Source organism: Delphinus delphis, chromosome 9 (genome assembly GCF_949987515.2).
Source record: "Delphinus delphis chromosome 9, mDelDel1.2, whole genome shotgun sequence".
NCBI classification, from domain to species: Eukaryota; Metazoa; Chordata; class Mammalia; order Artiodactyla; family Delphinidae; genus Delphinus; species Delphinus delphis.
In genome coordinates, this window is record NC_082691.1 from 100,509,052 (window position 1) to 100,534,826 (window position 25,775).

General features: G+C 49.8%; 2 protein-coding genes across 2 annotated transcripts in view; both read left to right on the plus strand.

Moving 5' to 3' along the window:
* ZNF862 (zinc finger protein 862) overlaps positions 1 to 18,091 on the plus strand; it is a 29,292-nt gene extending 11,201 nt beyond the window's left edge. The window contains exons 5-8 of the mRNA XM_069541038.1: positions 160 to 316; positions 13,054 to 13,158; positions 14,005 to 16,119; positions 17,745 to 18,091. Coding sequence (XP_069397139.1) covers positions 160 to 316; positions 13,054 to 13,158; positions 14,005 to 16,119; positions 17,745 to 17,935 — 2,568 coding nt within the window. The 3' untranslated portion in view covers positions 17,936 to 18,091. The remainder of the gene's footprint in view (positions 1 to 159; positions 317 to 13,053; positions 13,159 to 14,004; positions 16,120 to 17,744) is intronic.
* A 3,252-nt stretch (positions 18,092 to 21,343) lies between these two features.
* Positions 21,344 to 25,136, plus strand: ATP6V0E2 (ATPase H+ transporting V0 subunit e2). The gene is made up of 4 exons (XM_060020042.2): positions 21,344 to 21,576; positions 23,371 to 23,418; positions 24,478 to 24,595; positions 25,002 to 25,136. The coding sequence occupies exons 1-3, from the start codon at positions 21,473 to 21,475 to the stop codon at positions 24,569 to 24,571; spliced, it is 246 nt and encodes an 81-aa protein (XP_059876025.1). The 5' UTR covers positions 21,344 to 21,472; the 3' UTR covers positions 24,572 to 24,595; positions 25,002 to 25,136.
* The last annotated feature ends 639 nt before the right edge of the window (positions 25,137 to 25,775 follow it).

Here is a 25,775-nt window from a genome sequence, read left to right on the forward strand (position 1 = left end):
GCTTCTTTGACTTTTGGTGGATAAATGAATTCCTCAGAGTGCATCGGGGCCTCTTGGCAGGCTTCCCAGGAGAAAAAGGCCTTGAGCAGGACCCCGGAAGGATCATGCTGGGTGTCTGACGTGAGAGGAGTATTGAGTGACTGCTGCTCTTTGTTGCAGGATCCTTCTGAAGAGGGGCTGTTTGAGGAGGTTCCCGTGGTGTTTGAGGATGTGGCGGTGTATTTCACCCGGGAGGAGTGGGGCACGCTAGACAAGCGGCAGAAGGAGCTGTACAGAGACGTGATGCGGATGAATTATGAGCTGTTGGCATCCCTGGGTAAAGATCCGTGTAGACCTTTGTTTGCCACCATCACTTGACGTGGGGACCCACGAGGGCAGCAGTGGCTTGTAGTCGTGTTCCCATTTCTGCCCTCACTGTGCATAGGCAGAGAGTGCTTATATCTCTGCGTCTCAGAACTCTCCCTGCTTTGAGGTACTGTGCTTTATCTCCTCTTCATCCACCCACCCATCATCCATCTTCCACCAAACATTATTGAGTACCTACTACGTGCTGGATGGACGTGAACGAGTCACGGTCTCTGCTTTCAAGGAGCTGGCAGGTTTGTGGGAGAGACAGACACTATATATAATAAGAAACTATGCAATGACACCAGCTCCATTAGAGATTCAGGAAGAGTGTCCTGGAGCTGCTGAAAAGAGTGACTTAATTTGGCCAGGCATCCGAGGGAGGGATAAGGGCTGTCTTTACAGAGTATGAAATATTTTAACTGAGTTGAAAGCCAGGTGCACAGGGATGGGCATCTAGACATGTCAGAGGTGGGGACAGCGTGAGCAAAGGCAGGGAGGCGAGAAAGGGCCTCCGGGAGGATTCCTGGATTCCGCGCTCTACTTTGTGCTGGGGCTGCTTCATCAGGGGCCAGCATGGCGGGCGGTCTCGGCCTGGGCGTCACTAGGTTATAGGCACTGGAGAATGAAGAACAGCACGTGCTGTTCATTACTTTCCCAGAAGAGGCTCCTCTCCTGCATCTGCTTCTTGTTCTTTGCCTCTTTTTTCCATCAGACACCCAGGATTTTCACGTGGCACCAAAAAGACAACTTTTCATCTTACACAGCTGTTATTTACTATTTTTTTACCAGCATATATTGTAACAGAAACCTTGCAGAACAGGCTGCTGTACATAACTTAGGAATTCCGACAGCGACCTGTATCGTGACTTGTACGGAATAGGAAATTGGGGTGTTTGTGGCTTACCTGATGTCATATCCCCAGCTTACACACTGCCCTTTCATGTGCAGCTGAGATACGGATTATTTTCTGAACATACTTGACCTATAGACTACTTGTTTTTATCACTGTTCACAATTTTTAAATGGCTCCCCAAACATTCAGAAAGGCTGTGAAAAATTGTTTCTTTTATGAGGAGAGAGGTGCTGTAATCGTGTTCTGGGCCAGGGCACTTGTACCAAGTGCACCTTCAAAGAGCATCACTACCACTGACAGCGTTTAAAAGAGAGAGAGAGAGACTTCCCTGGTGGTCCAGTGGTTAAGACTCCACACTTCCAATATAGGGGGCCCGGCTTTGATCCCTGATTGGGGAACTAGGATCGCACATGCCATGAGGCACGGCCAAAAATAAATAAATAAATAAAAATAAAAATACAGAGCGAGAGAGAAATTCGTTTTACACACCCACTTACAAGAAGTTGGTTTTCCTTTGAAGGAGTGAGCAGCAGTGATGCCCTTTGCCCTTTGCACCCCTGTGGAAAGTCATGGGGAAAGTGGTGGGTGACCAGTGCTGTAACAGTGTGTCTCCCACAACCTGGGCCTGACTTGGATTGTTCAGCCAGACAGCAGCATTTTCTTTTTAACTTCCGTATGTTAGGAAGTGGGGAAATCTTAACCAACTGGGGAAATTAAGGGACAGTTCAGCCTCAGTTAAGTGTTGTTTGGATGAACAATAAGTATAACCACGGGAGGGGTAATTAATTTTGCTTGAGGGTTGAGGGCAGGAATCAGGGAAGGCTTTATAGAGGATGGGGCTGTCCTCTTCAGTTGTCTGTGGAATTAAAATGGGTCCAGGGGTCTAGGAACGGAATTGCATGTGTGAGTCCTTCTCGCTACTTTAATTAGGTCTCCAGTTTTTATCCTTCAACTGTCCTCCAGTTGAGATGATTTTTCATGCTTGAGATATAAAAGCATTTTAAGGAGCCTTGAGGATATAACTGGGGCCAAACGTAAATGATTTGTATGTTTAAAAATAACTTTTTAAAGGGCCTCAAGCTGATAACTGGGATGTAAAACAGTGTTGAAATATAGTGGACCTAATTATTATTTTTGCTTTGACAAGGTTTTCTTCCTCCAATACTTTATCCTCCTGTGACAAGTATTTTAAAAATAGAAAACCTAATATTATTTGGCATTATCTTTTTTTTTTTTTTTTTTTGCGATACACGGGCCTCTCACCGTTGTGGCCTCTCCCGTTGCAGAGCACAGGCTCCGGACGTGCAGGCTCAGCTGCCATGGCTCACGGGCCCAGCCTCTCCGCGGCATGTGGGATCCTTCCAGACTGGGGCACGAACCCGTGTCCCCTGCATCGGCAGGCGGACTCTCAACCACTGCGCCACCAGGGAAGCCCCTCCCATCCATTTTTTTTTATATCTTTGTTTGTTTGTTTGGTTTGGTTTGGTTTTTCAATTTCCTTCCTATTTATTTATTTATTTATTTTGGCTGTGTCGGGTCTTAGTTGCAGCACGTGGGTCTTTCATTGTGGCAAGCGAGCTCTTCGTTGCAGCACACAGGCTTCTCTCTAATTGTGGCGGCGCAAGCTCAGTAGTTGCAACGCACAGGCTCTCTAGTTGTGGCACAGGGGCTCCTGTGGGCTCAGTAGTTGAGGTGCGCGGGCTTAGTTGCCCCGCGGTACGTGGGGTCTTAGTTCCCCGACCAGGGATTGAACCCACATACCCCGCATTGGAAGGTGGATTCTTAACCACTGGAACACCAGGAAAGTCCACTCCCATCCGTTTTTAACGTTTATTATCTTTTAATTGAAGTACTGTGATCTGCTTCTGTTGGGTGTTACAGGAAGCCTTTATGTTTTCTTTTATTCTTATGTCTGGAAATAATAATAGGCGCTTTTGCTGTTGACTGAACACCTACCAAAGGCTATGTTGAGTGTCTTGCGTATCTGCTCTCTAATCCTTAAACCAAACCTGTAAAGCAGGTAGTAGTAGTATTTTCAGGTGAGAAAACAGCCCAATGGCTTTGAGAATCCCACCCATTTAGCTGGAAAATGGCTAAACTGAAATTCTTACTATTCCACCTACTGCACGTGCATTAGACTTGGCTAAAATTCCTGCTTCGTATATGTTTATTACCAGTTGGACTCCAGTTCTTTTAGTTTCAAGATTTGCGCTAATCATTGTTAATATTAAAATAACTATAGCACCAAGGATAATATAAGATTATTTAAAAATTCAAGCAGTATTAGGATTTTTTAGAAGTCTCCACTCCTATCCCCAGTCCCCCTAGCAAGAGGGTTAATAGTTTGGTCTGGCTGTCTCAGACCTTCTCTGTAGGTCACTGTTAGTGCTCTTGCCTCCGCCTCCATGAGAACTGAGGTGCAGAAAGGGGCTGATGCCCTGGGGTGAGAGGCTGTGGTTGCTTCAGCCCAGCTCAGGTCAGGTCATGGGTCTTTGTGGTCTGGTGTTCATCATGCTACATTGCAGCACATTCATGCCGTTGATTTCCTTTTGCTCTTATCATTTGAAGAAACGCAGCTAATTCTTCCGTTGCTCTTATTAGGATTTACAACTAGTAGATTTGTTCTTTTAGGTTTTAGAATTTTTGTACCTGTTTTTAAAAAGACAGTCTCAATTTGATGCAAATTTAATATTAATTTGTCGGTTGTGTGGCAGTTAAATTGCGTCGACTAAAGCTTTTCAACTGATGGTAGTTTCCAGGTCAGGTCCACTCACCTGTCAACAGCCTCCTTGGCCTCACCAGCTCTCTTATCAATAGGACTGAACTTGCAGAGGACAGTCATTTTGATTATGGAGAAAAGAAGAGGTTTATGTTGTTTTTAATGCTTTCCTGTGTCAACCTCTACTTTTGTGGACTTGCTTTTGCTTAGAACTATTTATCACTCTGTAGAGTTCCAACTGTTCTTTTATTTCTGTACTTTAAATTCTGGTTTCAAACTTTGGCCATATTTGGTGATGTCTCTTGCTTCCCCTGCAAAAAAAGAAAACTCAGTTATATTCCACTGTTAAGAAACTAATATTTGTCAGTAAGAACAGAAAAGCCAATATAGGGACTATGTGGTAACCCTCGTTTTTACTAGGAAAGGTGTCATCATATGCTGAGTGGCAGGTCACTCACTTCAGGTGGGCAGTGTCTTTTCTCCATGTGAGGTCATCAGCTACAGCTAGACCTCACATAGCTGAGGGAAGAAGTCATGTCACTAAGTGGAAAGCAAAACTAAGTGGGAGAGCCCTCAATGAGATGAGCAGGAGTTAGAATGGCTCATGTGATGACTAGGAGGCCAGCTGCTGTATGGTGGGCCATATACGGCCTCCAAGTGGGGGCCGTGCTGAGCTAGAGAGAGAGGAACCAAGGCAAGGTGCCAGAGTGGCCGTCTCCAAACTGATTCGTTGGCAGGCCTGCCAACCTTGGGCTGAAGTTAGCCTGGAAGGATCAGAATCTGTCTTTGTAGGCCAAGCCATTTTTATGGGCTTTTATGGAGTGTGTGTGTGTGTGTGTGTGTGTGTGTGTGTGTGTGTGTGGCCATGCTATAGTTATGTATTCTTAGTCACTTTTCCATTACTAAGACATAGGAAAATCTGTTTGAAAATTCCCTTCTGTTTCACTTGTTCTGAAGAGAACAAAAAGAAAAGGTTTCTGGCAACATTTCAGCCGTAGCTTCAGAGAGGTGTGATTGGGGTACAGCACTACTGGGGCCAGTGTGGTGGTGCTAGGGGCAATCAAAAGTGACCAATCCCCAGGGTAATATAACTTAGGCAAACACATCCAGGGATACTCAGTATCATGTATGTTTTCAGTAAATCTTTAAAAAACATTTCTTCATAATTACGTTTCTTTAATCAAAGTAGTTCTCATAAGACATATAACAAAAAATGACAGTTCCCTGTCCTACCATTGTCTGTTGCCAGGTCCTCCTCCCCCCAATTTTTTAGCTGTTTCTTCCAGTACTTGTTTCATTATTTCTGAGTAACACCTGTAGACGTTATTTTTAAAAGCATGAACTTCAGTAGGAGGCACTCATAAAACAGCTTCACTCTTTTCCATCAGCACTTGTTTGGATTAGCTCTTTGGGGATTTTCTTTCTCACTCTTTGGGTTGCCAAAAGAAAATTCAAAGAGCTTTACTTGCTATGAATATTTTTTTGAGCAAGGAACAAACTGTTCATGAACTGGGAGACTTCAAACCCAAAGTGGTTAAAAACTTGGCTCTCAGCAGTTAAAGCTCAATTTGTAAAACATGAATGAAGAAGTACATTGTTTTTTAACTGTGATTATATTCTCTTTAGGGTCGTAGCACCGTGTACCTTTTCTTGTGTGTACTGATTGGCTTGGAAACTGTAAGGTCACACTGACATGAAGGAAACTTCAATTTTGTTTAAGACCAGAGTCAGCATTTTGAGGAAATCAGGACAGCTTAAGATTTGGTTGTGTGACTGTGAGTGTTTGGTCCAGGGGTCTGTTCAAATTGTGGCCTCCATTTTGGTTTCTCTTTACAGGGTGCAACCTGGGGCAGGGCACATGACTTGTCACACTCAGGTAAACAGAAAGTCCTCCAGTCACTTTTTAGTCACATTAATGATCTAATTTCAATTAATAAAATGTCCAGTACAGTACTTTTCAAAAATGTCCTGATTAGGAGGAGGACTCTGGTGGAGCTCTAGGAATCTGTCTCCTCAGGTAGACAACAATTGCACTGGTAGAATCTGTCTGATGTGACTATTTTGGAACTCTGAAATCTGTCAAAGGCTTGCAACTTACAGGAGAAGAGTTGGAAAGTAAATTGTGGTGAAGTTCGGTCAATTTCAGCTCTTAGCACCTTAGCAGCTGCCCATCTCCCACCCCTACGATGTTCCTGGAGCCGCTTGCACACAGATTGCAGGAATTAGGGTGGGCAAAAAGAATGCTGTCCTCTAAGCATCAGGGATCAGTGCTGTGATCACCGATCGCTGCTTCTCATCTCAGAGGTGCAGACAAAGAAGTAAGCAGCCAGTGTTGTTGCACCTCCCCCATTTTTGCAAGTTCCTCCCCCTTCTCTTAACTTTTCTCTTTTCCCTCTTTTGAAAACCAGACATTAAAGACTAGGACATTCAAAAACATATAGAAGGAAAATTAGAAAGTGATTTTGCATACCCAGGGAAAGACTCCAAAAGACCTGAGAAGACTTTAAGTTTACACCTCAGGTTGATCCTTGGCACAGAGTAGCCTATAAGGATTAAAAATTTTTAAATAATAACAATAATCGAAAACAATGAAAACAGCAAACCTTGGGGATCGGGGAGAATCTGATATCCAGAGTTACCACATTATTAGATTCAGATATCCAGTGTTCAACAAAAAATCACAAGGCATACAAATAAATAGGAGAGTATGACCCATTCAAAGGAAGAAACTAAATCAATAAAAACTGTCCCTGAAGAAGACCTGATGGCAGGTATACTAGATAAATACTTTAAAACAACTGTCTTAAAAATGCTAAAAGAAATTTAGGAAGATGTGGAGAAAGCCAAGACAGCAATGTATGAATAAAATGGAAATATAAATAAAGAGAGGAAACCTAAGAAGGATCTAGAAAGAAGACTGAGAGCTGAAAACTACAATAACTGAAATGAAAAATTAACTAGAGGAATACAAAAACATTTGAGCAGGCAGAATAGAGAATCAGCAAGCTTGAAGATAGGACAATGGAAATTATGGAGCCTGTGAAACAGAAACAAAAAAGGTCAAAGAAGAGTGAACAGAGCCCAAGGGACATGCAGGAAACCATCAAGTGGACCAGCATACACATTGTGGGAGTCCCAGAGGGAAAAGAGAGAGAGAAAGGGAAAGACATAATGGCTAAAATCTCTACAAATTTGATCGAAGACATGAATATAAACATCCAAGAAGCTCAACAAACTCCAGGTAAGATGAATTCAGACACCCACACTGAGACACACTATAATTAGAATTTCAAAAACAAAGGCAGAATCTTGGAAGCAGCAAGAGAGAAGTGAATCAACTAGAGAAAGCCCGCACGCAGCAATGAAGACCCAACGCAGCCAAAAATAATAAATAAATAAAAATAAATTTACTAAAAAAAAAAATAAGGAAGATCTCAAATCAACAACTTAACTTTACAACTTAAGGAGCTAGAAAAAGAAGAATAAACTAAACCCAAAGTAGCAGAAGGAAGGAAATGATAAAGATGAGAGCAGAGATAAATAGAGAATAGAAAAACTAGAGAAAAATCAATGGAACCAAAAGTTGGTTCTTTGAAAAGATCAACAAAATTGACAAACCTTTAGCTAGATGGACTAAGAGGCACAGGCAAGAAAGGAAAAAATAGACAAGTTGGGCTTCATGAAAATTGTAAAATTTTGTGAATCAAAAGACATACGTGGGGCTTCCCTGGTGACGCAGTGGTTGAGAGTCCGCCTGCCGATGCAGGGGACACGGGTTCGTGTCCCGGTCTGGGAAGATCCCACATGCCGTGGAGCGGCTAGGCCCGTGAGCCATGGCTGCTGAGCCTGCGCGTCCAGAGCCTGTGCTCCGCAATGGGAGAGGCCACAACAGTGAGAGGCCCACGTACCGCAAAAAAAAAAAAAAAGACATACATATAAATATAATAAAAAGACAGCATACAGAATGGGAGAAAGTATTTGCAAATCATATATCAGATAAGGGTTTACTATCCAGAATATATAAAGAACTCCTAAAACTCAGCAACAACAAAAAACCTGATTAAAAAATATACAAAGGACTTGAATAGGCATTTCTTCAAAGAAGATGTACAAATGGCCAACAAGCATATGAAAAGATACTCTATCACAATCATTAGGGAAATGTAAATCAATACTACAATAAGATACCACCTCACACCCATAAGGATGCCTACTATCAAAAAAATAGAAAACAGCAACTATTGCTGAGGATAGAACCTTTATGCCCTGTTGGTGGGAATATAAAATGGTAAGTCACTGTGGAAAACAGTATGGTGGATTAAATTATAGTGTTATATCAATGTTAAATTTTCTGATTTTGATCATTATACTTTGACTATATAAGACATATTAGTTTTTGGTTGCCGCATAACAAATTATCACAAATTTAATGGCTAAAAAACACCCATTTATTATCTCACAGTTCTGGAGTTCAGAAGTCCAGGTGGGCTTAGCTGGGTTCTTTGCTTAGGGTCTAACGTGGCTGAAATTAAGTGTGCCAGACTGGCCTCTTATCAGGAGGCTCTGGGAAGAATCACTGGGCTGTTGAGTTGTTGGCAGGATCAAGTTCCTTGTGGTTGTAGGACTGAGGTCCCCACTTGCTTTCTGGCTGCCGACCATTCTCAGCTCCTAGGGCCTGCTCCCAGGTCCTTTCCACATGGCCTTCTCCATCCTTAGGCCAGCAATAATACATTGAATTTTTTTGGTGTTTCGATTCTCTGACTTCCTCTGCTTTTAAGCGGCTAGTGTGATTACATTAAGTAATCACCCAGACAACATCTCTTTTGCTATGTAATGTAATTACGGGCGTGATATCAGTTCACACATTTCAGTCACACTCCAAGGGGCAGGGATAGGCAAGGGTTAGGGTCTTGGAGCTCGTGTTAGAATTTTGCAAACCCGATAAGAGAATGTTTTTTCTTGAGTACTACACACAGAAATATTTAGGGATAAAGGGAGGAATGAAAACAATTTAGCCTCAAATGGTCCAGAAAAATATTATCTATATATATTACTTATATATTTTAAAGCTTGCCAGGTAACTCCAGTGTGCAGCCTGCACATATACATGTATATGTATTTATATATTATGCATATAGAGAGAGGAAAGGGAGGGAGGGAGAGAGGGCACATGGGCATGATAAAGCAAATGGAACAAAATGCAAATGATTGGAGTTCCTTGTTTTATTATTAAAACTTTTCTATAGGTTTTAAATGATATCAAAAATTGACCAAAAAAAAAATCAGGAAACAAAAGTCCAGTCCTTGTGTAGTGGTTAAAAATCTGGACTTCATTTAAAGCTGAAGTTTCTTGCCTCTCCCACCTCAACCTGCTTTAGGTCTAGAATCCGGAATCTTGTGATAGGAAGAAAGAAGTTCTCCTCCTACCTCCCAGCTTGTTCCAGGATTTCTGCTGCATCCTGGCTGGGAATGGTGGTGTGTAGGCGGGGAGGAGAGGTACAAGAATTACATCCATGTAATCTGATACCAGTTACATGTAGCTGGGATAATTGAAGCTGATTCTCCAAGTGTGTTTGTGGGTTCTGCACTCCCCCAAACCCCCGTTACTGGAGATCTCTCACTACAGTGGGTAATGTCTGCTTTGGCAGTCTGCCCCATATGGGCTCCTTAGGGGAGCATCACCAATAGGCAGACAGGGGCAGCCCCTTTAAGTGGCTCTGGGCCTCTTCTCTTTCCACTCCAGGGCTCACATCTGGACCATGGAAAACACTTATATATCCTTTGCTCTGACAAGCCCTGTGAATGTAGGCTCTTCCCAACATGGCCACCACCAAGGAACCATCGGTCAGTTTATGCCTTTAGTCTTTTCCAGGCCTGGATTCCTGAGCAGCCCCACAGCTCCAGGAAATACAGGTCGGGATGTCATTCCCATTAGGCTTAAGGTCAGAGGAAAGTAGCCCAGTCCACCCCACCCCTCCCCATGGGAGTGTGGAGGGCTCACAGTACACTTGACAGCTCTTTCCAAAGCATCTCTAATATCCAACTTCCTGACCTCCTCACTCCCAGTGCTTTGACTCCCTCTTAGTGGCAAGTGCTTGGGTTACAGCCCGGTGTTTCAGCCACTCTTTCCAAGTTGGCTTCGGTGGTCTAGCTTTGGAATGGGGGAGAGTTGGCTCCTATTTTGGGGGGGCCTTCAGCCAAAACAGGCAGACAGAATCACACTTTAATATCCTGTTGCATATGTTTATTGCTATTCCTGATTTATTGATTTTAGATATTATCTATTGATTCCTACTGTGGAGGATGAAGATATGGCCCTCTTACATCACCCCAGGCCCCCACTTCTCTTCCCTCCATCCTCTCAGAACAGGTATATCATACTTTTTTGGTTAATTCAATGTAAATTATTTGCCTGATTATGATTATGTATTATTTACTTCTAATCAAAGTGACATATTATGATGATGTTTCCTTTGTTGTAGGATTTTCCCCCCAGGAATTGAAATTTTTTCTTATTTTTTTACTTTGCTAGCTTTCTGTACTATCACCAATTCTTCTCAAACTCTCCATCGAATTATATAACTCCTTTGAAGAGTCTTTAACGCATCATCAAACATCCTGTGACCTATCCGTTTCACTTTTTTTTCTGGAAACTTCTGTCACTGGGTCTTCCATTCCTCTGCTCTATCTAAACTAGTTATACTTTAGGCCTGCTGCACAGCTGTGGGCTTAGACTTTCCTTCATCTCTCTCCTATTTCCTGGATCTATTGCTTCTTTTAGGTTTATGCCTTCATTTTGTTGGAGCACATCCTTCAGTAACTTCCTAAGAAAGGGTTCATGGGAGGAAATTTTTTAAAGACTCTGTATATCTGAAAATGCCCTTATTCTGCTCTCACAATTGATAATGTGGTTTGGGTATAGAATTCCAGGTTGGAAATGTTTTTCCTCAGCATTTTGAAAGCATTGATTTTAGGTTTTACAGGTGCTGTTGAGCAGTCTAAATACCTTTTTATTCCTAAATCTTTGAACGCAGCCTGTTTTTCCACTCTGAAAAGCTTTAAGGCCTATTCCAGTGTTTTGAAGTACTTAGTGCTTAATGATACGGATTTTTTTTCATCTTTTGTTCTGCATATCTGGTGCTTCCCTTCCATGTGGAAACTCACAGTTTCCATTTTGGGGAAACATTCTTGTATTATTTCTTCCTTTATATTTTCTCTTTTCTTTCTTCCAAAAAAGTCCTATTAGTTAGATATTAGACTTCTTAAATTAAGCCTCTGGCTTTGTTTTATTTTTTTCTCCTATTTCCTGCTTCTGTCTTTTTTGTTCTACTTTCCTGGAGTTTTCCTCCATTTTATTTTCTAACAATTCTATTTAAGTTAAAACATTTTTTTCTATCATATTTTAAACTAAGAGCCCTTATTGCTCTTTTCATGGATAACTATCATGACTTTTCTCTGTGGGAATGTTCTAGTTTTGAGGGGAGGGGGTTGAAATTTTGTTTTGCTTCCTGCAGTATCTCTAGTTCCTTCAATCCTTTTCCCTACTTGTTAGCAGTTTGTCTTAAATAAATATCTTTAGGTTCATTCACATTTAAGAGTAAAGCCTTAAAAACTGGCTGGAAGCTCTGTGTGCATGGCTGGGACTCAAGGGGTAGGTTACATTGTAGGGTGACCAGCTGTGAACCTGGATGTTTCATTGAAGAGCCCGGCAAGGTCTGGATCCGTAGGTCTTTTAGGGAGGAGGCTTGGGGAGGGGCAATTCCATTTCTCCAAAGAAAACTTCCAGTCTCCTGCTTGGCTGTACCCCAAGCTGGTGTTCTCGGAGCCGAGTAACGCAGCTTCTGGTCTGTAGACTGTCTCCATCTGTTTGCATCACAGCTCTTCTTCATCTTTCACTCACCCCACCATCCCAGGGCCCAGAACCTGTCCGGTTAAGTTTTTCTGTAGACCAACCTCTCTCTCTCCTCCTTGGGGGAGGGTGGTGGTATTTTCTGGCTTCCCGGAATAGGTGAGCGGACCTGGCCTTGAACCGGTCTCTCCTTACCCACCACCTTCTGCTGCACCTGGTGCCTCCAGGTACTGGCTCTTTTGGGGATTCTGGGGTCAAGTTCACTTCTTTGTCCTTATTACCCACTCTGCTGGCATTTGGTGTCAGCTCTGTTAGTTCTTCTCTTTTATCTCCTTTCCTTCATCTAAAAATGTATTGACATTTCTAGTACAATGTTTCTCTTGGGCTTACGCTTCTTTTTATTATTATCCCTTTGCCCTCATTTTAGAGACGTTTGAAGATGAATAAGTGTTCAATCTACCACAGATTAATAATGTATTATATTTTTATTAGTAGTAAATATGTGGATACATACACACACAGGAACATATAAATACATTTGAATGATCCAAAGGTGAATAGTGAAAATCATCTCCCTTTCACCTTGTCCTTCAGTCCCTCCACAGAGGTGCCCGCAGTTACCAGTGGCTTGTATATGTCTTTCCAAAGAAAGGCTATACACCCTTTCACATTGATGCGTAAAAATCATGTAAGTAGGGATTAATGGATTTTACTTTAAATCAAGAAAGCAATTTCTTCGCATAGCCCTGCAGAATATTCATATTTTCAGTAAAGGGCAGTGCTTAACCCAAGGACACGCATCTCTTCTAGTCGGATTTCAGGTTCCACTGCAGGTGGCAGGCAGCGTTAGGGGGCTTTCCAGGTGCCCCGTGTAGTTAGCTACCTGCACCACGGCCAGCTGTGGGTGTTGCTGAGGGCCACATGCGTGGGACAGTTGTTGGTGGCCCTCTCGCACTTCCCGTGTGGCTTTCTTTATCATCCCTGTCCTCTCTCCTTCTATTTTGTCCTCCGTATTTCTTCCTGTTTTCACCCTTTCCCCTCCAGATCCGTTTAGCTGAGTCATGCTCCCATGGGTGAGCCATGGGGCTAAGGGATGCACCCTAATTCGGTGCCTCTGTGGGTTTAAAAATAAATTAGCACCCTAATGGGTGTGCTCATCGCGCCCCTGGTGGGGAGGTTTCATTAGGAAATGCACCCAGAGGCCTCCCTGGGGCTTTCAGATGGGCTGCTTGACCTGACAGTCCAGAGCTGTGATGTCGCTGTGACTCTTCGTCCCTGCAACAGGGCCTGCTGCTGCCAAACCAGACTTGATCTCAAAACTGGAGCGGAGAGCTGCACCCTGGATCCAGGACCCAAACGGGCCAAAGTGGGGGAAAGGCCGTCCTCCAGGTGGGTCTTGACCTGCTGGCTTCTGAAGGGTTGTCCGGGGGCCCAGGCAGCCCTGGCGAGTCACACGGTGCTAGTCCCGCCGTCCTCCTGCTGGGCCTGCTGTGCACCAGGCCCTGTATCGGTAGGAAAACGTGAATAAGCAACTGACTGTGCCTTTGCAGTGTAGACGAATCTGAGAAACCGGGACGGTTTGGGAAAAATAAGGAGCTTTGATGAGCAGAAGTGAAACGGGGAGACTGTGGTAGAGCTGATGGGGGTGGTGCGTGGTGGACACTGGCCATGAGGAGCCCCGTGACCCACGGCTGGGAGCCTCTGCTGCCTTCTCCCCGCTCCTCTGGTGTTTAGTGACAACACTGCTGGTCTGTGAGAGTTAGCAATTCGTGTATCTCTGTCAGTAACTTACTGGCTAATAGCTACTGTGTATACTGCTATGCCTCCCTTGTTTCCAAGACTCATAAGAAGACTTTTGGATGTTTAACCTCATTTCTTTGTGGTGCCTCGAAAGAGGATTAAAACCATCCAATAGCATCTGTGGCCAAGGTGCTAGGTAAGCTTATTAGCATCTGATGTCACATGATCTCAGGGTAGATATGTGGATAGGGAGGGGGAGGCTGGCTAAAGAATCCACAAGGATTAGCAGACAACTCTTGGGGAGACAGACTGGCTTTCAGAGAAACTAGTGGGAAAGGGTTTAAATAGAAGCCACTACTGATTTCTAGAAAGGTGGATGACATTCATCCTCTCTGCTTTGCATAAGGGGTACTTACTGAATTGGGGTGTCTTAGCTGATAGGAGGCTGCAGAGTTCTGGGCAGCAAAACCGAGCACAGTTTGACTTGCTCCAAAGGGAAGAAGACGACGGTGGCCATCAGAGAGGCACACACACAGGCCTCGGCTGAAGAATCTGCACTGCTCCCAGCTCCTGCCATGGAGACGTGCACCTCCTACTGCAATCCCAGCCTTTGTGAAGTAGAAGCAGATGGACGGAGGAAAATCAAGAGGACTTACAGACCCCGCTCAATTCAGAGGTCGTGGTTTGGGCAGTTCCCATGGTTAGTAATTGACCCCAAAGAGACCAAGCTCTTCTGCTCAGCTTGCAAAGAAAGACCTAGTCTCCACGACAGATCATCCCGGTTAGTCCGAGGTTACACGGGTCCTTTTAAAGTGGAGACTTTAAAGTACCATGAAGTCAGCAAAGCACACAAGCTCTGTGTCAACACCCTGGAAGTCAAGGAAGACACCCCGCAGGCCGCCCTCGTCCCCGAGATCTCCAGTGACCTGATGGCCGACATGGAGCACTTTTTCAATGCCGCCTATTCCATCGCGTACCACTCGAGGCCCCTGAACGACTTTGAGAAGATCCTGCAACTCCTCCAAAGCACTGGGACCGTGATTTTGGGCAAGTACCGAAATCGCACTGCCTGCACTCAGTTCATCAGATACATCTCCGAGACTCTGAAGAAGGAGATCCTTGAGGATGTCCGGAACTCCCCGTGTGTGAGCGTGTTGCTGGACAGCGCCACAGACACCTCCGACCAGTCCTGTGTGGGCATTTACATCCGCTACTTCAAGGGAATGGAGGTGAAGGAGTCTTACATCACTCTGGCCCCACTCTACAGCGAGACGGTGGATGGATACTTTGAGACCATCATCTCTGCCCTGGACGAACTGGACATCCCCTTCCGGAAGCCTGGCTGGGTAGTGGGCCTGGGAACCGATGGCTCAACCATGCTGAGCTGCAGAGGAGGTCTGGTGGAGAAGCTCCAGGAGATCGTCCCCCAGCTGCTGCCGGTGCATTGTGTGGCCCACCGGCTACACCTGGCCGTGGTTGACGCCTGTGGAGGCATCGACCTGGTCAAGAAGTGTGACCGGCACATCCGAACCGTCTTCAAGTTCTATCAGTCCTCGAACAAAAGACTGAATGAGCTGCAGGAAGGCGCGGCCCCGCTGGAGCAGGAAATCATCCGCCTGAAGGACCTGAACGCTGTCAGGTGGGTGGCCAGCAAGAGGCGCACGCTGAGTGCGCTCATCGTGAGCTGGCCCGCCCTGGCCAGGCACCTGCAGAGCGTGGCGGAAGCAGGTGGCCAGGTCGGGCACAGGGCCAAGGGCGTGCTGAAGCTGATGAAGGGCTTCCATTTCGTCAAGTTCTGCCACTTCCTCTTGGACTTCCTGAGCATCTACAGGCCTTTGTCCGAAGTGTGCCAGAAGGAGATCGTGCTGATTACGGAGGTGAACTCCACGCTGGGCCGGGCCTATGTAGCACTGGAGACCCTCCGGCACCAGGCAGGACCCAAGGAGGAGGAGTTCAATGCCGGCTTCAGGGATGGGCGGCTCCACGGCATCTTCTTGGACAGAATGGAGATGGCAGAACGGCGGTTCCAGGCGGACAGGGAGAGAATGATCCTGACTGGGATTGAATACCTCCAGCAAAGGTTTGACGTGGACCGTCCCCCTCAGCTCAAGAACATGGAGGTGTTTGACGCCATGGCCTGGCCAAGTGGGATGGAACTGGCCGGTTTTGGGAATGATGATATTCTTGCCCTGGCCAGATATTTTGAACTCTCACTGCCCCCAGGATACAGCGAGGAAGCACTGCTGGAGGAGTGGCTGGGCCTGAAAGCCATCGCCAAGAACTTGCCATTCTCCATGCTGTGCAGGAACGCCCTGGCCCAGGACTGCCGCTTCCCCTTGCTCAGCAGGCTCGTGGCAGTGGTGGTCTGTGTGCCCGTCTCCACCTCCTGCTGTGAGCGCGGGTTCAGTGCCATGAACCGGATCAGGACCGATGAGAGGACCAAGCTCTCCAACGAGGTGATCAACATGCTCATGATGACAGCGGTGAATGGTGTGGCCGTCACAGAGTACAACCCCCAGCCCGCCATCCAGCACTGGTACCTGACCTCCTCAGGTCGGCGCTTCAGCCACGTCTACGCCTGTGCCCAAGTGCCACCCCGCTCCCACACAAGTAAGTATGCGTGGCAGAGTTCCTGGACATGGGGAAGCAAAGGAAGAGAATCTTAGCTTCCCAACCCCATGCTGAGCCCACAGCCTGGTAGAGTCTGCTCAAGTCCGCTGTCACAGTGGGCTTGCCCTAAGGTGTCACGTGCCCTACCATTTGCTAGACCAGTGGGTGCTCAAGACAGGACACCTGCCCTCCAGGAGATTATGATCCAGCTAGCAGGCAGGACGCCCACCCTGCAGGGCACAGGGCATACAGCTAAGAGCAGGACTTTCCAGAGCAAGGCTGCCCAGGTTCAAATGCTCGTCCTGCCGCTGACTAGCACGTGACCTGGGGCAGCTTAATCTCTCTGTGCTATGGTTTTTCATCTGTAAAGCGGATTAATAGACGTGAAGGGCTTGGAACAGCGTCTGGCCAGTAGTGCCCACGGCAGTCTTTAAAGGTGCAGACTAGTACCAGAAATCACGTGGGGACTGGGCCAGCGAGGGCAGAGACACCACATCCCCGTGGGGCTGTGCGGACCCTGTTTGCAGAGGGAAGAGGTCGGTGCAGGTCACAGGGGCTGTGAGGACGGTGCTGTGCGGAGGAGAAGGTTGGGGGTTTCAGGCAGGGGAGGGGTCCGTGAGGAAAGCCTCCCACCTAGCCTGGAAGGCCAGGTGGGGACTGGGCTTGAGGGGGAGGTGACATTATCCTGGAGGCCAAGTTACTGGAAGTCTTAAGTACGAAATTTTCCTCTTTTCAAGTAGTCACTGAACACCAAAGAAAACCAGAGCTTCTCCAGGCTGCTCCTGTGTCACTGAACGGTGACAGAGCCATGGTTTTTCTCCCTTGGCGTCTTCCTACAGCGGGTCTCCGTCCTCTTGCTTCTGCTGTCATCTTACCTCAGGGTCTGTGATCAGCAGCAGTGGACTGGCCTCAGGGTTGACAGACGCTCTGTAGGAAGCATGGTGGCCCTGGACCTGCAGCTGGGGGGCGGGTGCAGGGAGGGGGCCGTAGAAGTGGAGAGAAGGAAGGAGGGTGATTCCAACATGGGAGTCCTTCACCCACGCATTTGGTGAGTGAGTTGCTCTCAGTGCCCTATCTGTGAAGGTGAAGGAGAAGACGCCATCAGCTGTGCGCTTCTGCAAGTTGTAATCATAGGGCGATGGGACTAGTACGTCTGAAGCAAACAGAGAACACGGCCAGATTGTATATGACAAAGCCTTCTTTCCCAGGCAGTTTCTCAGCCTCAGCACTGCTGCCGTTTAGGGCCAGGTAGTGCTTCGCTGTGGGTGCCTGTCCTGCGCCTGGCCACCCCTGGCCTTTCCCACTACACACACACTGGGTACCAGTAGCACCCTCCCCGTTGCAGCAATCAAAAAGGTCTCCGGACTCTGCCAGATGTCCCCTGGGAGCAAAATTGCCACCACCCCCCCCCCCCCCCCCCCGCATGAGCTCCGCTGCCCCAGGGTGAAAGTCAGCAGAGTGGGACTCCATCAGGCCTGCAGAGAGCAGCCCTTGTGCGTCTCCAGTCTGTTCTGCCAGGGGTTCTTCACCAAACATACCTTGGGGCGCAGTTGGTTGTGGGGAGGGGATTATCATCTGATCTGTTTTCTCTGTCTGACTGTACCCTCCCTTTCCTCCCGCACGAGGGGCGGGGCTCAGGAAGGAGAAGATGGGAGCGCTCCGTGTGGAGGAGGCCGTGACCCAGAAGCCGCCCATCCCGTCCTACAGGGAACCCATGGAGGTCCTGACGGACTGCGTCCTAGAGCCACGCCACGGACTCCTGTGTCCCCACCCCAGCCAAGAGGCCCTGGGCTGTCCTGATAAAGCGCTCCTGTAAGAGCAGGACCCTGAGGGGTTGCCTGGGAGCCCCCTGCTGCCCTGGCCCTCGTGATCATGGTGACAGGCCCTGGGATTCTAGGCTGCCCTAGAGTCTTCGCTTGGTGGGGACTCCCTAAGCACTGGGAAGCGGCAGTGACAAGATAATTCAGCCCACATCCCAGGGAGGCGGGGGTGGGGGTGGGGTGGGGGGGGTGGTCAGGAGGCGCACAGCCTGCTTACCGAGGCCCCGCCTAGGCTGGGCGAGACCTCCCAGCACTTGAGTATGCAGGAGGGTTCGCCGCTCAAGCTCATTTTAAAGGTGCTTCAGGAGACAATTCCATCATGAAAGATTTCACCCCATGTTTTGGTGGCAGGAGGACTTTTCTGAAGTGGGAGAGACGGTTGGGGGTAGGGGGCTTAAAGGAGCCTTCCAGCCCCTGGGTAGCTGGGGAGCATCCCAGCGGGCTGCCCACAGCCTGAGTGGCGTGGGGTAGACACGTGGTGAGGGGCCTGGGATGAGCAGGTCTAGGGACAGCGGCCTGGTTCTGGGATCTATCCCCCTGGCTCCATGGCAGAAGCAGGGAAGCCTCAACTTCAAATGGGAGACTCGCATCAGAGACTTTCTCTGTCTCCTCCCAGGGCCTTCCTTTAGGGTGAGGCAAGCAGAACCCCTTGGCACAGAGCAATCAAGAAAGGTTATCCTCCTGCAGCTCCTAGACAGGGGAGGAGTGTTTCCCTGGAGGGGGCCTGGCCTTTTCCACCAGTCGCAGCCCTTGTGTTGTGCTGAGCCCGGGTCTTCTACAGAGCAGAGCGGACAGGACAGGTTTGCACTGGGGGGGCTTGGGATCCTGTCCCAACTCTGCTGCAGGCAGTGGTTCAACCATGATTAATCCCTTCCTCTTTTCTGTGCCTTTGTGTCCCTCTCCATGAAGTGGCAGTAGAGAAGCCAAGTGCCTGCTGGTGCCCCAGCTGCCACAGGACTGATGGATGACAGCGCCTCCAGCTCTGAAAGACGGCCCTCAGGCTGCAGAGTGGACTTGGCTGCCTTCAGCCCTTGTCCTTGTCCCTTGCCACCCAAGTCCTTATTACGGGAAGAGGTGCTCTCTCAACATGCCCTCAGCATAATGGTCTAGTCCACTCTTCCCAAAGTTGCTCTGGGGACCAGCTTGGGAATCACTAGGGGTGTCTGTTTAAATCTGTTTCACCCCAGACCCACCTGATCAGATCCCCGGGACTGTTTCCAGCAAGGCCCTCCAGGAACTTTGTGGGCTTACTCAAGCATGAGAACCACCACCCTGGCGGCACAGAAGGGTGTCCCACGCTATTTGGCTCCCGTTGCCCTCCCCACATCAGCCCATCTCCTCTTCCACCCGGAAGTAAAGCACTTTTCCTTCCAGGGCAGCTGCTTTGGGCAGGTTCCTAGGCTGCTCCTCCGGCTGAGGATGATGTAGTGTCTGGGTCCCGCCTTCCTAACCACAGGTGGGAAACGAGGGCAGGTTAGAGGGAAGGGCTTCTTTGCCGCTGCCTTTCTCTTGTTTTAGACGGGCAGGAAGTAGTGCTCCGTCCTGGCCATGCTGCCTGGCCCTAGGTGGGGTCCCTGCTCTGTGATGCAGGTCCAAGTGGCCTGGCCCTCAAGCAGCCATCTGTCCACTTCCCACTCCTAGAAGGTGCCGAGAGCCCCTGAGATGCTGGTAGCGAGTGTCTCACTGTCTGGCAGAACCCCTGGTTCCCAGTGTCTCTGACTCTCCCTTCCCAGCACCCCACCCTTAGCACTTAGCCTTAGCGCCATCGCTTTCCTGTTTTCTTCAGCTTCGAGCTAGGAATTCCGTTTTCGCTTTCTGCCGTTTCACCTGTGGCACTGTCTCCCTGACAGCCCCGTGTTCCGGGGGCTGAGGTGTACCACGGGCCCTTAGAGCTTGAACCCTGGCGGTGTTACTGTCCACATGGCCAAGATGGAGCCCAGGCCTCCCTCTGCCATTCGCATAGGTCACCGTGGGGAGTTCAGGAATCTGCACTAGGCCAGGCACCGCGGGTGTGAGTTGGTGGGATGGAAGGGAGGAGGGCCCGTTAAAGTGGGCCCCCCCACCCTATCCATAGCGATTCAGATTGAGGTGACTTTCTCGTAGGCATCCTCCCCATGGCACCTTCTATCCTTTAAGAATGCTCAGAGCAAGAGGCTAGTCCTGCGAGCAGTGCCGTGCCTGAGTGCCACATGCACGATTCCCTGTGCGAGTCTAGTCGTGGAGGTGGAGGCCAGCTAGGGACGCCCCTGCCTCTCCACATCTGTGCTCTGAGGAAGCCTCCGATGCCAGCTCGTGAGAAACTTGGGCCCCTTGGCAGGGTGTGGGGGGGGGGCGACTGAAAATGCTGTTTGTCACAGGGATTTGCACTACCCGCTTTCTCGAGGGGCACAGGCATGCCCTGGGTCCCCTCTGTTCGCTAATGGCAGAGAGGACGCTGACCATTTTGTGCAGGACCCCAGGCTGAAGCTTGGTGAGACCCCTTGCCCAAGCTGACATCTCGTTTTTGTTTCAAGAGACTTGCAGCATTTCAGACCCCAGGGCCTGGAGACCCTGTTGTTGGAGAGCCTTCCTATTTTTGCCTCACAAAAAAACAAGCTGAAGGGCATTGGGGATGGAAGGAGCAAGCTCTTTGCCTTTGGCCAGAGTCCTAGCCATGCCTCCACCCTCATTCCCTACCTGTGATCTCCATAGACATGCCCACAGGGCTGACATTCTGAGTGACCAGCATTTTAACTGACAGTTTGAGTTCAGTAGCCATAGAGACCAGGTGGGAAGGCGGGGTCCCGACCCCCTGTTCTAGCCAGACACGTTGGAGTGTAATTTACTCCAGACACTTTTCTTCCCTCGAAGCGCAGGTTCAGTTCCTAGGGTGCTAAGTATTTAGCAGGACAGTGTGAAGATGGGCCGTTTCCCTCATCCAAGTGGCTGACGAGGTCACCCCAGGTAATTGGCCCAGGGATGTTCTCTCCTCCTCTGGTTTCAAAGATGTGCAAAACATGGTTTAAAAAACCATGTCTGGGTCTTCCCTGGTGGCGCAGTTGTTGAGAGTCCGCCTGCCGATGCAGGGGACACGGGTTCGTGCCCCGGTCCGGGAAGATCCCACATGCGGCGGAGCGGCTGGGCCCGTGAGCCATGGCCGCTGAGCCTGCGCGTCCGGAGCCTGTGCTCCGCAACGGGAGAGGCCACAACAATGAGAGGCCCGCTTACCGCAAAAAAAAAAGATTCTCAACCTTTTTCTATTTGAATAAAGCAGAGTTTATTTCGACACATGCCTCAGTCCTGTTAATCCCGTAACCAAAACTGGGGGAGCTGCTCAAAGCTAATTATCTCTGGCTCAGAGCAAAGCCCGCCCACGCCCCCACCCCGAGTGACGCGCTGAAGCGCCTGCGCGGGTCGGGCTCGCTGAAAGGGCTTTCTTAGGCGGCCGGGTCCTGCTGCGCATACTCGGCGCCCACTGCCTGGGCCGGACCTCCGCGCACCGGAGCATCTGCAATTCTGACTCGCATCCTGGCCTGGGCATCCCGCGCCGGGCCATGACGGCGCACTCCTTCGCCCTCCCGGTCATCATCTTCACCACGTTCTGGGGCCTCATCGGCATCGCCGGGCCCTGGTTCGTGCCGAAAGGACCCAACCGCGGGTAAGGATCGCGCGGCCCAGCCTCCCTGTGGACACCTTCGCGGCCGCGCGCTCCCCCTCCCCCGGCGGCTGCGCGGGCGGCGGCGGCGGCGGCTGCGGCGGCCCGCGGTGCAGCGAGCACTGTCCAGGCGCGCGCACGGCGCCCCACTCCTCTCGGGTCTGTGCTGGGCCGCGTTCAGCAGGGAACAGGCAGGCGATCGGGGCCAAAGGGCAGAGATGCTCGTGCTTTAGAAAGGTGGAGACAGTTACGGGTCACCCTCCAACCTGTAAAGGTAAAGGCTGTGGCTAGGCACTGATGCAGTTTGTCCACTGCTGCCCAGCTGTGACCTTGAGCGTCTATCACACCTTCAAGCCTCGTTGCTTCTTAGGTAATTGGGGGTGATGATGATACCTGCCTTTTAAGGTTGCTGTGAGGCTTACACAAAATAATGTATATAAGACTCTTAGTGCATGGCACATATTGTATTGAATAATTTTTAGCCAGTATCATTTTTTTTTTTTTTTTTTTTTTTTTTTGTGTTATGCGGGCCTCTCACCGCTGTGGCCTCTCCCGTTGCGGAGCACAGGCTCCGGACGCGCAGGCTCAGCGGCCATGGCTCACGGGCCCAGCTGCTCCGCGGCATGTGGGATCTTCCCGGACCGGGGCACGAACCCGTGTCCCCTGCATCGGCAGGCGGACTCTCAACCACTGTGCCACCAGGGAAGCCCAGTATCATTATTTTTTGAAGGTCCCCTAGCAGGTTTCTCTACCTCTTGCACCATTTACCAGTTTCTGCTTCATACCATCTTCAGCTGTAAAGCACTCTCTCCCCTTGATTACAAGTTCCTCGAGGTGGAAGATTGTCCTGTTCACCACTGTAGACGCCATTGCCCAGTACAGGACTGGCCCACGGCGCTTGGTAATGTTGAAAGAATGGATCAAATGCTAATTGCTCTGGCACCAACTTAAAGTACTTTAGATCAGAGGTCCTAGGGCCTGGTTTGGGTTAGATTTAGCTTTGGCTGGAGGCTGCATTTGGGTGTTGCCTCTGTTCTTAAAAATCTGCAGGGCTAGGGACTTCCCTGGTGGTCCGGTGGTTAGTACTCCAAGCTTCCATTGCAGGGGGCACGGGTTCGATCCCTGGTTGGGGGACTAAGATCCTGCATGCCGCGCGGAGTGGCAAAAAAAAAAAAAGGACCTGCAGGGCTGAGGTCCCACGGCCTCACTTTGTAAACCATTTTAGTGCCTCGCCTCCCTTGCAGACCTTGGTGAGTTCTTCCTTCTGAAGTTTTCCTCCTGCATTTAAAGCCTCTGTCTCCAGCGTTTGAGTAGATTCAAGGTAGCCAGTTGCTATTGTCATTATAACTGCCCATTGTGCCTCAGAGATGGCTCACGGTCTCCTTGCCTCCTGCCCTGTCTTCTGGTCTCCTGTCTTCCTTCCCTTTGCCCGATGAACTTTGGATTCCAGAGGCCACTCCATGGTGGGTGGCTGCAAGTGCAGCTCTGTGCAGTGTCTTTTCCCAACATGTTTGCATTAAGATGGAGAAACAGTGGGACTGAGAAGGCAGATAGGTGAAGGGAAAGATGCATAATGTAACTTGGATGTGATCAAGGTTGGCCTCCCCAAGAGGTGACACTTGGCGTTTTTATTTTCCATCTAGCAATTCTTACCCTGAGTAGAACTCAGCCTCCCTGTGTTCAGGTGGCATCAGACGGGAAAGGGGCTGGCACCAGGAGCTCTTTCTCTGGCCTCGGCCAGGCCTCCTGGGGGCAATGCTTCCATCCGTCCTGACCTGACGTCCTCTTCCGTTGCAGAGTGACCATCACCATGCTGGTGGCCACCGCTGTCTGCTGTTACCTCTTGTAAGTACTGCTCTCCCAGCTCGAAGTCAGCTGGGGCCTTTGTGCCCCCTTCTTTCCTCCTTTCCCAGCCCTGCTCTCCCCTCTGTCCTGGTCCTGGCACATTCAGCTCTTGAAAGGCTGAGGCTGTAAAGCACAGAAGAGGAGGCAGTTGGAGAGGCAAAGAGAGCGATGGGCTGGAAGTCATGAACTCTGGGTTCCGGTTCTGAATGTAGCACCTGGACAAGCTCTGTCATGTTCATAGGCTACAGTTTTCTCATCCACAAAATGAGTGAGTTGGGCCAGCTCAGTGCCTTTTGTACCTGATGGGACATCAGAATCACCTGGAGAGATTGTAAAAACACAGCTTTTAGGGCTCCACCCTGGACCCACTGAATCACAGTTCTCATGATCTGCACTTGGGAATCCATATTTTTAATGCATGCCCCTGGGTGACTGTGATGCAGCCAGTTTGGAACCACTGGATGAGCAGTAGTCTTCAAACTTGGAAAAGGTCCCTGGGATATAGAAAACGTTCCAAGAGATGCGAGTGCCTGGACAGTGTGAGGGAATCAATTTCCAGGTCCTTCATGTCTAGAGGTTCTCTTTCTAAAACTGCCGTTCATGGTAGCCCCTCCCCTTTTACAAAAAAGGCACTCTGCTATCCCTCCCCAATCCTCCTATGTTAGGTTGCTCCGTGTTAAATCACCCTGGCTGCCAAACTGAGGAATAAATCCAAGCTCTGGTTTTGAGGGAGGCCTCTCTCATGCTCAGTTAAGCCGGTATGGCTTCCCTTTGTGCTCCTGGAGGCCGTCTTACCTCTTCGCTAATCCCAGGGTCCAGCCCCAGCGCAGGGATCTTATAAATCTACAAAACATCAGATCAAACCAAACCTAAACCCAAACCCACACGCCCCAGACTGAGCCCCCGTGCCGGCCGCAGTGTGGGTGGCTCCATGAGGCCCTTCCCTCCAGAACCCAGACCCTGCTGCTGGGTCGGTCATGTGACCAAAGGCGTGGTGGGAGGTGTGCACGGCAGAGTTCCTTGTGTCTGGGCTCACCCTCACTGTGCTGTCCCTGGCAGCTGGCTCATCGCCATCCTGGCTCAGCTGAACCCCCTGTTCGGGCCCCAGCTGAAGAATGAGACCATCTGGTATGTGCACTTCCTGTGGGAGTGACCACTGCCGCCTCCTCGGCCCCAGGTACTGCTGGGCGGACGGGCAGGGGTGGGGAAGGGCCCGGGGCGGGGGGGAGGACAAGGTCAGGCAGGGTTGTAAGACTTTGCGTGTGGATTCAGGCATTCATTTATTAAGGAAAAAAAAAGAATGCTGAGCGCCTGCTCCATTCCTGCCCAGTGGTGCGCTGGGCGGCCGGGACGGGCGGAAGACTCGGGGTCCTGCGGGGGAGCATGTGGGCCCAGCCTTGTTTGCGGGTTTGCAGGCCCCAGAGGAGGCGGCCGGCTGCAGAATCTGTTCTGAGTGAGGGGAGGGTGGGGGCAGGGAGCGGTCTGAGGTGAGCTGGGTGACGGGCACAGGCTCTCCAGGGCGGGGCTGGGGGAGAAGGGTCTCCACAGCGAGGCCGTGACTTGTTCTGTGATGTGCTTTTCAGGTGCCCCAGCTCTCTGGATGACCTCGGCTCCACTGTCCCTGATGACCCTTTTGTCACCCCTACAACTGTGTCCCAGTCCCTCCGTGCTCCCTCCCCCAAGGCCTGCCTGGTTCTGGAAAGTACCACCCTCCCCAGACAGTCTGGGCCTCAGGAAGCCCCGAGCTCAGAGCCAGGCCGGAGCAGATGTCCAGCCCTCAAGTTCCTACTGCCCGCTCCCGAGTAGGTCCAGGCCAGGAGCTGACAGGGGTGGGGCTGCGCCTTTTACCCAGTGGGGCAGCCAGAGAAGGCTGCTTGTCCTGGGGAGGAGGCCGTTCAGCCCAGGGTGCTCTGAGCACCCTGGGCGGGGCCGGGGAGGAAGCCCTGGGGGAAGAGGCAGAGCCCTGCCACCGTCCCCCTGTGTGACCCCAGGAAGCGTCTGCCTGTGTGGGCCTCCTCACCTGTGAGATGGAGGGGCTCGGTCAGGTGTGGCAAAGGCCTTTCTTGGAGTTCTCCTTTAATTTTTGACATGTTTCGATGTGAAATTTCTGGAATTGTTGACGAAGTGGAAAAACAGTCCCACAAAACATCACGATCCAAAGCGTCACAGTAATTTGGATCAAGGTTGGAACAGGTATGTTTAGCGTCCTTTACAGTCACGAAGTCACTTACGTTGGCTTGCTCAGGAAGTGGGATCTCCTCAGAATATCCTCTTCCCCCTTCCTCCCCACCTGGATCACCTCCCTCCCTTCCCAGAGGCGCAGCCTGAGCACCGCAGGAGCTGAAGAAACTGGAGGC